The sequence below is a fragment of the Propithecus coquereli genome, unplaced genomic scaffold, assembly GCF_000956105.1.
Source record: "Propithecus coquereli isolate 6110/MARCELLA unplaced genomic scaffold, Pcoq_1.0 Scaffold487, whole genome shotgun sequence".
Classification (NCBI taxonomy): Eukaryota; Metazoa; Chordata; class Mammalia; order Primates; family Indriidae; genus Propithecus; species Propithecus coquereli.
In genome coordinates, this window is record NW_012150696.1 from 1406548 (window position 1) to 1418255 (window position 11708).

General features: G+C 46.8%; 1 protein-coding gene across 3 annotated transcripts in view; it reads right to left on the reverse strand.

The window, feature by feature from the left end:
- Nucleotides 1-2028: 2028 nt before the first annotated feature.
- The window catches only part of GSG1 (germ cell associated 1), a 17092-nt gene continuing 7412 nt past the window's right edge, over nucleotides 2029-11708 (reverse strand). Inside the window, exons 1-6 of one of the 3 annotated variants that reach the window (XM_012655803.1) lie at nucleotides 11394-11570; nucleotides 7369-7687; nucleotides 6002-6172; nucleotides 5166-5318; nucleotides 4407-4518; nucleotides 2029-2449 (exon numbers count right to left, since the gene is read on the reverse strand). In XM_012655803.1, coding sequence (XP_012511257.1) covers nucleotides 2104-2449; nucleotides 4407-4518; nucleotides 5166-5318; nucleotides 6002-6172; nucleotides 7369-7687; nucleotides 11394-11411 — 1119 coding nt within the window. In that variant the 5' untranslated portion in view covers nucleotides 11412-11570 and the 3' untranslated portion in view covers nucleotides 2029-2103. Of the gene's footprint in view, nucleotides 2450-4406; nucleotides 4519-5165; nucleotides 5319-6001; nucleotides 6173-6454; nucleotides 6524-7368; nucleotides 7688-11393; nucleotides 11571-11708 lie in introns of those variants that run through there. The other 2 variants (XM_012655805.1, XM_012655804.1) reach the window with 2 other exon arrangements.

Below are 11708 nucleotides of genomic sequence, written 5' to 3' on the forward strand. Positions count from 1 at the left end.
AGAGAGAACTACTTTCTTCTTGAATAATTTTGATAGGTCATCCTTGAGTGCAACTCAAGCTCTGTCTTTACTTGGCTTGTATCTGTTTAGCTTGTGTTAATAAAGGGATTCTAGAAAATGATGGATTCCAAATTTAAAGAGAAATCTATTAATCACCCACTGGCAGGCTTTATGACGTAACAGGAGGTTGGTAGCAACAGATCCAAGCAGGCATGTTGTCTGGCCTGCAGACTGGCCTTGCCAGGTTTCTGGGTACCTCTGCCTTAAGACCCTGAAAGCAAATTTGGTTTCAACACTTTGGAAGTTGTATGTGGGTCCAGCTTGACTTTGGGGGGATAATTCACAGGATACCCCAGAGTATGGGAATGATTCCAGATTCATTTCTAGGGTTTGAATCTAATTGGCTATAAGGGCCTAGGATCTAGTTTGGTTTAGGATAGAATTCTAAGGATTAACTTATAGTCTACTGAACACCCAAAACTTGGGTGCTGGTCCTGTGGCCTGGCTGAGCCGTCCAGGCATAACCTGGTTCTCTACTGTGTTGAGACTTTCTGGGAAGCCAGCCATTCTAGGCATGAGTGAAATGCAAGGTTGTTTACTGAGGACCTGTTTTGGTGGGATTGTTTTGGCAGAGGACTCTGTTTATGCAGGGTGAATCCTAGAAAAAGAAAAGCGAAAGCTAGAAGAAACAATGTCCCTGAATTCTTCATGATGTATTTGCAAACTAACTTAACATAGATTCTTTCGACTGTGAGACGTTTGAATCTCTCCTTGCTAAACACATTGTAAGCTCTAGGTTTCTTCCTCCTCCTGCAGCCAGTATAGAAGGGTATAAATGGTGGCTGGAGACTGAGGAAGCTTCATTTGACCAACGTGGGTGCTAGTCTCTTGTCAAATGTGTCTTTAAGCTTCCTTATTTTGCAGGCAGCCACCCACCCAGACAGCCAAGCTAGGAAGTACTCCTTTCTTTCTCTGAGCCCAACATAGGTTGCCAGCAAAGCCAATATGACCACTACTTAGAATTAGTAACGACTTCTGCAAAGGCAAAGGGTCTTTCCCTCCTCCCAGTCTCTTTCCTTCCTTTAAAAACCCTCCCTTCTACCCTAGACAACATCCTTGCCACCCCCAAATGTGTGGTGTGATGATACTAACCCCTATGAATGTGAATTGCTATCCTTATTGCCCTTATTAAAGAGGAGCCAGCTGGTAATATTGTCAGGAAGTACTATTTAAAATGTGAACTGTTACAGAATAAATAAATACTATGTACAGGAATATACTTGTGTGCTGTTCTCCTTGGCCATCAAGGATGGTTAGTTTTCCCTCATGGAAAAGAGAAAGGGCAAGTGGATGGTATCTTTATGGAGGAAATAATAGGGATAAAAAGGTGGGGGCCCAGAGTGGAGCCTGTGCCCTCACTGTGTTCACTGGGGAAGTCCCCTAGGATTCCGCACTGGGGGACCACAGTCCCACCTGATAGCCTCAGTGGGCCATTTCTAGAAGTGAACCTGACCCCATGTGCTGTAGGAGCCTTCTCATGTTATTCCACTCTCCTAACAGCTCAAGGATCACGTTTAGCAACACTTTCCTTGGCTGCCTACCGTGTGGATGCAGGACACTGTCATAGGCAGTGCGGAGGATGTCTGTGCTATGTGTCAAAGCACTCAGTGATGCTTCCCTCTTCCAGGCTGTGACTTCCAGAAAAACTCAGGTGCACCATGAAAAGTTGAGCCCCAATCAAACTACCATGAATTTTCTGTCCTGCCTTTCTCCAGTTTCCAGGCAGATACACCAGCTCTATAAGACCCTTACAGGCAGGAACTGTGTTTTACTCCTCTTTTTATCTCCACTGTTTAGCCCAGAACCTGGCACAGAAGTGATCAGTACAGAAGAGAAGGGAATTCTGTATGCACGAGGTTGGGACGGGCAGGACACGGAGCTGTAGAGGAAAAGGGTGCCTCTTTGGACTTGTACTTTAAAAATGTACCCTTATTCATAACCTCCAAAAACCATGCTCAGAAGACGAACTTTGGCTTAAGCACGTGTTGTTGATAACAGACAAGTAAGGTAGGGCTCAGCCTGCTCTCTAAACCCACTTAATTCCTAACACTGCTCCTCCTCCACAGATGATGACCTAACCACTTCTTCCAGCTCCTGGCCAGGGCCTCGTCGGAATCCCTTGTTCTGTAGCTCTGAGTAGAAGTCAACTCCTTCAGAGACGGAGCGGACGGGCTGATTGTGGTACCGGTGGTAGCTGGTCGAAGGACCTGCCGGGCGTGCGGCACACGACAGCTGCTGGAGGAAACACTGGTGGTGATGTGGCAGGCAGGTCGGGTTTCCTCTGAAGCTCTTACTGTGCTTGCACTTGAACTCCAGCACCAGCCTGGTGTACGTGTTGAAGGTGGTGACAGCCGATGCCATGCAGCAGGTAAAGGAAACCCAGGCCGTGCTAGGGACAAATGTGCAAGAAAATTAGTAAGAATTCAACTTTCTTGAAAGAAAAATGCCCTGATCTCTTCCTACTAGTAGCCTAGACTAATGCCTCTTAGGTATTTAGGGATCTGAGTGTGCTAACTTCTGCCATGTTCTAGGTAAAGCACTATGGGGGCAAGAGAGCTTAATTCGGTCAGTCTTAGTTGGGCATGTTTTGGATGTTTTGGAGTAAAAGAGAATGACTCGTGTAGTACTAAAATCAGACAAGCTTAATGAACGTATTTTCACTAAATTAATTAGTCATCCGTGCCATGCTCTTTTATTCCTGGTGTGCCTATTTTATGTGTGTGTGTATGTGTGTATATTTGGACACCTGTTTCCAAAGCTGCTGCTACCCTTGTAAAATCTCCAAGATGCCACAGACTTGTAGCTCAGCTGTATGCAGTGGACATAGACTAATGCATGCCCTCTCTTTCCCATCCCAACACACACACACACTCTGCCACAGATTTCCTGCCACTCAGATGCCCGGAGGAATCATCTCTCTCCACCTTCCTTTGTTTTGAACTTAGCAGTCTTAGAGTCCACAAGTTGAGTGAGAGAGTCATTCAGGAAAACATCTACTATAAATCTGGAGGTATAGGTTGCACTAGTGGACTTTGCTTCGTATGAAAACAGTGTGGTTCTTGGCTGAAGGGAATTCACAATGGATGGGAGAGAAGCTGGAGATTAAGAGAAGCTGGATGGATTCCAGAAAGAAAAAAAGACACCAGGGAACTGTATCAAACACATTCCTCAAAATTTGGAAAGTCAAACCCCTAAATCTCCCCATGGTTCTGGGAAGCTCAGGAAACAGGAAGTCGTGTGAGGTTAGGGAGGGATTTCATGAGGCCAAGTGACGGTTGACGCCAGGCCACACGGTGGCACTGTCTGTTCCTATCTGCTGCCTCTGACAGACTAAGTAGGTTCAGGCTGGGATGCTTCGGGTGGGGGTCGCCTGAGCCCTGCAGTTGTAATGCCAAGAACGGCCTAAAGAGAGACAAAAGGTGAGAAGCGGTGGGCCTGGGAAATGCACTGAGCGGATGCAGTGGCTCGTGGACTAAAGACTCCGAATCAACGTCGTGTCCCACGAGAAAGGGGAGAGGGTCTCGTAACACACAGGGGCAGGTTTCCATATTGCCTTCTTAGAATGGAAACTTGAGCCAGCACTGTGTCTTTGCAGTGCTCTTAACTAAGCACTCATCCCGGACAGTTGATGTCAGTACAAGTTGGCAACTTCACTCCGAATAAAGAGTGCTCCTCAAGGGGGAGAGTTAAGGAGCTCTTAACCGAAGGGAACATTTAGCTTGAGTGTGTTTGCTTTGTCACAATTGCTGCGTCTCTCTTTTTAAGAGACATCTAAAACAACTGACCCCTTAGTTCTTTAAGGAGTAGAGAAGGGCTGTGGTAGGGAAGTTTCATTTCTAACACAGTTTGGTAGAATAAGAATGGAGGTAAGAGGAAGAAGTTACTCTTCACTACAGGAGAAGAGTGAGCCAGCTGTTCACTGGGAATGGAATTCAATCCAATCCAAATTTCAAGACTAATTCTCCATTTCTCTGTCCTCCAATACCTTGAATCATAAAATTCAAAAAAAAGCATCATTTCCATAAGCCACACAAAATCAGTCTCATTTCCCAAGGGCAATGTACATATCAGGTGAAGAAGCCATTGCCACAGCTGACCAGCAGGGAAACCAGACAAGACAGCATCCTCCCCAAACAGACCAGAGGAATCCTCTGTGTACCTCCGCAGAGGCAGGGAAAGAACAGATGTGTCCCGATGACCCAGCCCTGTGTTTGGCTGACAGACTCCCGGGATGAGGGATGAGGAGGAGGCAGGAGGACAGAGCAAGCCTCTGGTCAGGGTGGAAAACCTAATGAAGGCTGGCTGGGCAAGGGGCCAGAAAGGTTCAGGAGGTAACGAGCACTTACTAGAAGGCCCAGCCATAGTTCCAAGCATGTGGTCTCCAGTCTTCTGGACCCAAGTTGACAGTTGCCTGGAAGACTTGTGAGTACATCATATGGGCCACCATCCCCAGAATACCTATGGAGGGAACAGGAAGGCAAAGCCCTTGGAGAAAGGCTGTCCCGCCTTCTACCAGGAATCTCGTTTTTTTGGAGCAGGCTCATCATTTGGCGTCAGGTGCAGCCTATGTTGGGGCGTCCGGTACCCCCACATTTTCCAGAAAACTAACCTGCAATCTGCTAATCTGCTAATCTACTAATCTGCTTTTTCTTGACTGTTTGTCTCTGCAGTGGGTTACCCTAGACCTCAGGCCGAGAGCCATGGAAAAGCCTCCAGCTCCATGCTGCACCCAGGGTGCTGTGCCCCTTTGTTTATGCCCCCACACTCCCAGCGTTGGCTTAACTCTTCATCTTATAGATATATCTCTTCCTCTACCAACAGAAACCACTCTCGAAAAGCTGTGTGAATGTCACAACTAAAAAGTAAACCAAATAATAGATTTTACTTATTGAGAAAACTTGCAAATAAAGGAACCTAGAGGTATTTTGTAAAGTACATAATGATCCAATACACAATTTCATATGTTATTTCAATTTAAAATTAAAGGTGCCTGTAATGTTTCTCCTACCTCCATCCTTTATGCCACCTTTGGGCTCCTCTTTCCTCCAGCTAGTGCTCCCAGGGTGGCTGAGGACCCCTCCCTCTCCCCCTTTGCAGTCACTCACCCGACAGGACAGAGGACACGGCAGCAAAGGCGCTTAGCTTGAGTCCACGGCCCGGGTTCCCCGAGAGCAGGAGGTCGGTCAATAGCAGGAGGAAACTTACGAATTGAAGTCCGATGTAGGTGATCTGGGCTCCCAGTGACAGCCACAGTATTTCTGTAGAAGCCAGAGGAAGAAGGAACTCTCACCCTGATAGTTACATAACTGGACAAGTGAACATTCGATGCCTGTTAAGAGTTAAAAGCCTAGCAGCAGCCGAGAAAGGGAAAACGAGGCAAAGCTGAAACCAGTTGGGAACATCACTTCATTTCTGGTCCTTTGACGTCACCCACAGCTCCAACTCTGCACCCAACACATAATCAAATACACTTGCCTGACTGTAAGTATTAATACTGTTAGGGAGATTTGAGAAGAAATCATCTAATTTTCATAAATCCTATAGGGATGTAACTATCATTAATTATCATTTTTGTCTCTTTTTCCTTATTTAATTTTGGGACAATTTTGTTTCTTTTCTCCTTCTTCTCTCTTTCACTTCCTCCATTTTACAGAAAAAAAAAAGTGGAGAAAAGGGAGGAAAAAACCTAAGCTTTTCAACATGGTTCCTTGGCAACAGGAGTAGGGTAGAGCTGTTGGTGGTTGCTATTTGTGAGCCTCATTTATCCCTGCTGCTCCTAGTTTGCATTCCAGCATACGAATGAAAGTCAGCTCTAGCAGGAATCCGTGTCACCCAGGGGGCTCAGAAGAGGAGAAAAGCAGGAGATCACAGGGCAGCGTAGATCCCAAGAGACAGAGCCCCAACTCAAGGTAACTGCTGTGAATTTGTATCGGACACATACTTGCCACAAGCCCCAAGGGAGGGTGGGAGAGGAGAGCCTTCTCCATCAACCGCTTCCCTCCAGATCGGAGAGCGGGGTGACATAGGCCTTGCACCGTGGCAAATTCCAGTAGTCCTTTCTCACCTCTCTCGGTGGGTGGTGTGAGTTCAATGAAGCTTCGACACCTCTCCCCTGAAACAAACAAGGTAAAACCTCCCGGAGCCTCGTCCTCAGACTGCTGGCGGGAAAGCCCTTCCCACCCCTGCCCTGAGTGTGGCAGGCGTTCAGTCCGTGTCCCTGTTTGACAGCAGGAAAGAATACATGGGTGAGTGGATGGCACAGGTGACAGTCAGCCCAGGTTGATTGTTCTCTTTGGTTTCTGATGAAGAAGGTGTTTCCCTGAGAGTGCTCGCACAGGTTGATGTTCCCATCTCCCGTGTCCAGGAGAGTTAGTGATCTTAGTTTAAATAATACCTTTTGGTGCCGCCGTAACACTGGACCGAATGGCTCTAAATTGTTTCCAGGACTGGGGATGGAGCAGTGCTAAGTGGCACAATAGTAAGTATAAATGTAAATACACACACGGTTTTATTCCTCGTCCAAATGCCTTTTTGCCCAAGTCTGGAGAAGTCGCAGAAAAGGGCATTAGAAAAACCTCACTACCAGGTGATCTCTTCCCAGGCCTCAAGGTGACCTTGCAGCGCTCTGAGCAGGGAGGAAGAGTGTCCTCAGCACCTGCTTTGCTAGTGTGACACTGAGTGGCAGGAGACCTGGGAGGGCGTGCCTTCAGCTCCTCGAGGGGCCTTCTGTGATCTGTTATCATCACCCTCTCTGGCTTTACTTGCTGCGCTTTTAAATGCAATGATAATCTTTAGAGCCAGAAAATACTCTGGGGCAGGGCGGGGTAAAGGAGAGGCGGAAAGGATGATCTGTGATCCTTCCCTCTCGCAAATGGGAAAATCAAGGCCTATAGGAATGAAGTTATTCATACAAGGTCACAGTCGAGCAGAGCTGGGACTTTTTCTACAGCATTCCTCTCTCCTTGTTTTGTTTCTAAACAGCCATTCTAGCTCACTAGACTGGAAATTCTCCTACTGTGAAAGGTCTCAATGAAACTTTTAAGGTTAATGCTATTTTAAACATGCTATTTTAAACCAACTAGTCTACTAAAGAGGGAGGAGGTGAAAAGCTAGAAGGACTTCTGACCTTATTAAAAGTGGACCCCTCTGGAGAAGGGACGCAGAGAGAGGTGGAAGGTGCGGAGCTGGCAGGAGGGGGCATTGCTGCACTTCCCAAGGCTTCCTTGCCCGCATAAGATCCCTCCCCCGCAATCCCCCACCCCCCATCCTCCACCCTCAAAAATCAGGCAGGTGCGGGGAGGAGGCTACCTGGTTCTTCCACGGTTTCCTCACAGGATAGCCACATGCCACTTCGGAAGGTAAGGAAGGAGAAACGGTCATCTCCGGCCTCCCAGTTGTAGTGCACCACCTCCTGGGTTGATGCATTGGTGAGGTCCCCATCCAAGGACATCGGCATGTCAAAGCACTTGGCTGCCAGACTTTTCTTGCACAGGGGCTTGGGCACCTTCTGTGTGCCCACAAACCAGGAGTTGCTGAGCAGGGATACTGTGGAGAGGCTGAGTGATAGCAGGCTGAGGAGGGCAGATAGGAGTGTCCGTTGGCCAGAGCAGCCCTTTGGGAGCTCCATCTGAAACAGACAGACACAGTGGGGGAAGGGAGCTCAGGTCACACCAACACTGACAGGCACGACCAGCCTCTGAGTCTCCTCCAGGGGCCATGGGGAAGCGTGGCTTCAGGAAGGCCGGGAGCAAGAACCTATAGGGTCTCAGAAAACAGTACCCCAAAATGAACGCCCCAGAAGCAGCTCTCTCTGACCGCCTCCTACCGTCCGGTCTCTGGCCCTTCACTATCCACAAAGCTAGCCATAGAAACTAGAATTCCTCTTCTCCAAGGCAGGTCATAGAAACCAGAATTCCTTTTCCCCAAAGCCAGCCACAAAACCTAAAAATACCACTCTAACTTTCCTCCCTCCTTTCTGTGTAAAAACTGGCCATAAAGACATTATCCAACCCACCTTGTTTGTAGGCCATAAGACCCCCGTTCTATAGAGGGTCCTGCCCCACACCCTGAAGGAAGAAACGCTGTACAAAGAGGCCAAGAAGAATCCAGACAGACCTTGCTGGGTTTCCCCACTCGGTCTATTAGCACTAGAGCCTACCCTTTTTGTCCAATCATATTTCTACATGGCTATTTATACTTAGTGGAACCTAAGCATAAGAATGGACAGTTTCCCCTGTATCTTTGGGTCTTCATTCCGAAGGTTCCCGTGTCATGTAAAACTAAGACCAGATAAATTTGTATGTCTTTTCTCCTATTAATCTGCCTCTTGTCAGTGACTTTCAGTGAACCTTCAGAGGACGAAAGGGAAGTCTTCCCTTGGTCTGTGCACACCCATAGCAATGATGCTTATTCGAGTTGGGCCTTGTGCCTTTCCTACATAAAAAAAGTGGTGATTTTCTTAGATTGCATAATGACAGGGACTGGACTCTGGGCATGTTACACAATAATACACAGAAGTAGGAATAAAGGTGGCCCACCAGATAAAACAAATTACAATGAGGGGCGCAGAAGTCAGAATGAACTGGATGTGACCATACAGAAATCTTTCATTTCTGTCTCAAAAGGTGAGAATGGTGTCTACATGGCCTCCAGCTGCAATCCCTAGGGCGGTGTGTACGTGTCCCTTTGTGGAAGATGCCGTAATGACCCCACCGACAGCACCTGCTCCAAGCAGCGGCGATGGGTTTCCTGGCAGCTACTCACTGGCACCTTGGACCGACAGGGATTGAGCAAGAGCGTGTGAGGGTGAATCACGGCAAACCCTTCACGGGAAGAGAGGCTTGGAAGGGCCTCAGTCACTCTCAGTGTGAACTTTCTCGATGGTGCACTTTTCACACGTATTTGTGGTCATGTCTTACTTCCCCTCTAAGACTTCAAACTGCCATTAGGTAGCAAATGTGTCTCTGTCACTTTTGTCTTTCCCACAGTGTCTAGCATGGTATTTTGCACATTACACATTCAGTACTAAACCGCTTATTACATCAAGGATGGTCCAAGTAAACATCAGATAGCAGTAACCTCAGTCGGAATGTGGTTAAGCCACCGGGGCTATTAGACACAAGGTTTAGGAGAAGAATTGGGAGCACTCCAAATGCTTTGGTGGTAATTGTTTTTGGTTTCGTCTTCTTTGAAGGGTAGTAGCACTGACTTGCTGAGGTATTTGCTATTGTAACAAAGAGAGTTATTGGTGGCCTGGTCCCTGCATTATAGATTCCTCTGAAAGGTATCCAGGGGCTGGGGCCATCGAATGAATGTCAAACTGGAAATGAAGCCCCAATGGAAGCTCCGGGGCCTTGAGGATGAAAGAGGGCAGTGAACCTACTGGGACGTGGGGCAAGCAGAAACCCTAGGGAGGAGATGGGACATATGGTTCTGGGAGAGGCAGTGACCGGGGCCCTGCTTTGCTCCACTGCCACCAAGATGACGATCTCACAAGGGAGGTGGCCGCGTGGTGCCTGTGGGGGCTGGACACCAAGATCACGGCCATGGAGCCATGGGAGGGTGCCCCCGGCCAAGCCCTTGGTCAGTAGGGAGGGACCTGGAGGGCCCCTCTCAGTGTGATGCTGTGGCAGTGTCTGACTCACGGCAGGGACACAACCAGTGGCAGCAGAAAGAACCATGGCCCACGTGGCTCTTGTAGCAGCCACCACTCTCCTTGTCATCTTCAACCTAAGAGAAGAGGAGGGCGCCCTAAAAAATGACCAGTGTTAGAGATGCCAACTTTGTTGAGTGGTGGCTTGGAACCAGATTTAATTTGATTTAGATAAATAAGGAAATTGGATGGCTGGTGCGCTTTGGGTTACACAGCAGTCTATACACTCTATTATTACTGTTAGATTAACACAGACTGAACAGAGAAGAAATCCATGCTTAGCTGCTGACAGATGCTTCTTAAAGTTAACCTTCTGGAGCTTTCCAGGCGATCCCTCATATCAGAATTAATCAGACCTAAATCTACTTAGCTTAAGAGTCATAAATAAAACCACAGCTAAGTGGACAGGCCCATAAATCTGCCTTTCCTATCACCCCCAGCTTAACAGTTTCTACATTTAACAGAGAACTTTATCTTAGAAATATAACAGTTTTTCTTTAGAATTTCCAGGGACTAAAACAGTGTATACCACAGATGAAGTACATATTATTTATGGCAGTAAGAAATACATAAATTTCAAATGTACATAAAAACTAATACACAAAACAGATGAAAAAACAGCTTCTGGAAAGCAATCTGCTAAAACGATTTTTTTCTTTTTAAAGCACTCAACAAATTAACTCCACTAAGAATTTAAGGTTTTAGTCATTGTTGTGTTACTAGGGGTTATCCTTTTCAATTATTCTTCTATTCATTGCTCTAATGGGAAATGGAATTCCAGGCAGACCATCTTCACATCTATAATCATTCTCTATAAAGACTGAACTAAAGATGTAGGCAATTCTAAATTTTGTAACCTTAGGGTTCAACAGCTATTTTCAACCTCATTTGGTTTGGAAATTTGTCTGCTATAAAATCACCTCAGAGTTTAAGTCTACACCAATCCATTTCAAGTTACACATATTTGTAAGTTATTCTCCAGCTTACTCAGAGATAAGAAAGAATAATGAACCCCACACCAAGGTACAGACACCTGTGGCACCCAAGGTGACAATGAATTTAAGGAAAAGGTGATTCGAGAAACAAAGGATGAAAAATAGCTTGGACTAAAGCTCAGAGAGGTTCCTTCCAGAAGGAGTGTCTACCAGGGACAGGCACAAGGAGCCCTACATTCAAGAATTATCTTCATGATAACCGAATGATAATCTCACTTACGAGCCCTTTCAAGAATCATCTTCGACACCTATAGGGCCATGTCCTTCATCCCATATTTCATTCATTTCCCAAAACATGCTTTTTCTCTCTAGGATCCAGATACCTCCTGAATTAGAAGAGCAAATCTAATTTTGCAATGGTTTCCTCAAAGTGGTCTTGAAGAAGTAATGGCCGTAAGAAAGGCTATATCTTTGTGAATGCTGACAGATGCCATGCCAAGGCGACCCCTTCCTCTCTAGAAAAGGGACAGAGTGGTTGCTCTGACACTCAGGGGCTTAGATCCTCAGGAAGTGCGTAGGTGCCAATATTGTCAGCAAGCCTTCCAACAACATATATTAACAGAAAAACTCAGAATTAGCATAGGTTAGTAAGGACAACAAATTGATGAGAACATGCCTCTGAAAAGAACCAAGTGCAAGCAGCTGTGAAATCTATCTCCTGACCAACAAGAGGGGAAGCTAGTTACCTTGGCCATGGTCAGCATCTTGCAGCTTGTCTGGAAGGACTGGAGGATGGCATCTGTGCTCCAAGTCCCCTCGGTTTAGTGTCGAGAGGATGAAATCTGCCTTCCCACCCTCCTCCTGCTCCTTCCTAGCCCTCCCCTCCTATCTCCTATTCATTGGAGTGCTCATGATTAAATGCTGCCTTACAGGGAACACGGGCATTTAATAATCGACAAGGCAATCACGGCCCAGCTGTTCTGGGAGATTACTCCAGAGAGCTTGCCAATGGGGATCTGGGATTAAGCACAAAGGAGCAAGGGCCTGCATTTGCAGGGAAA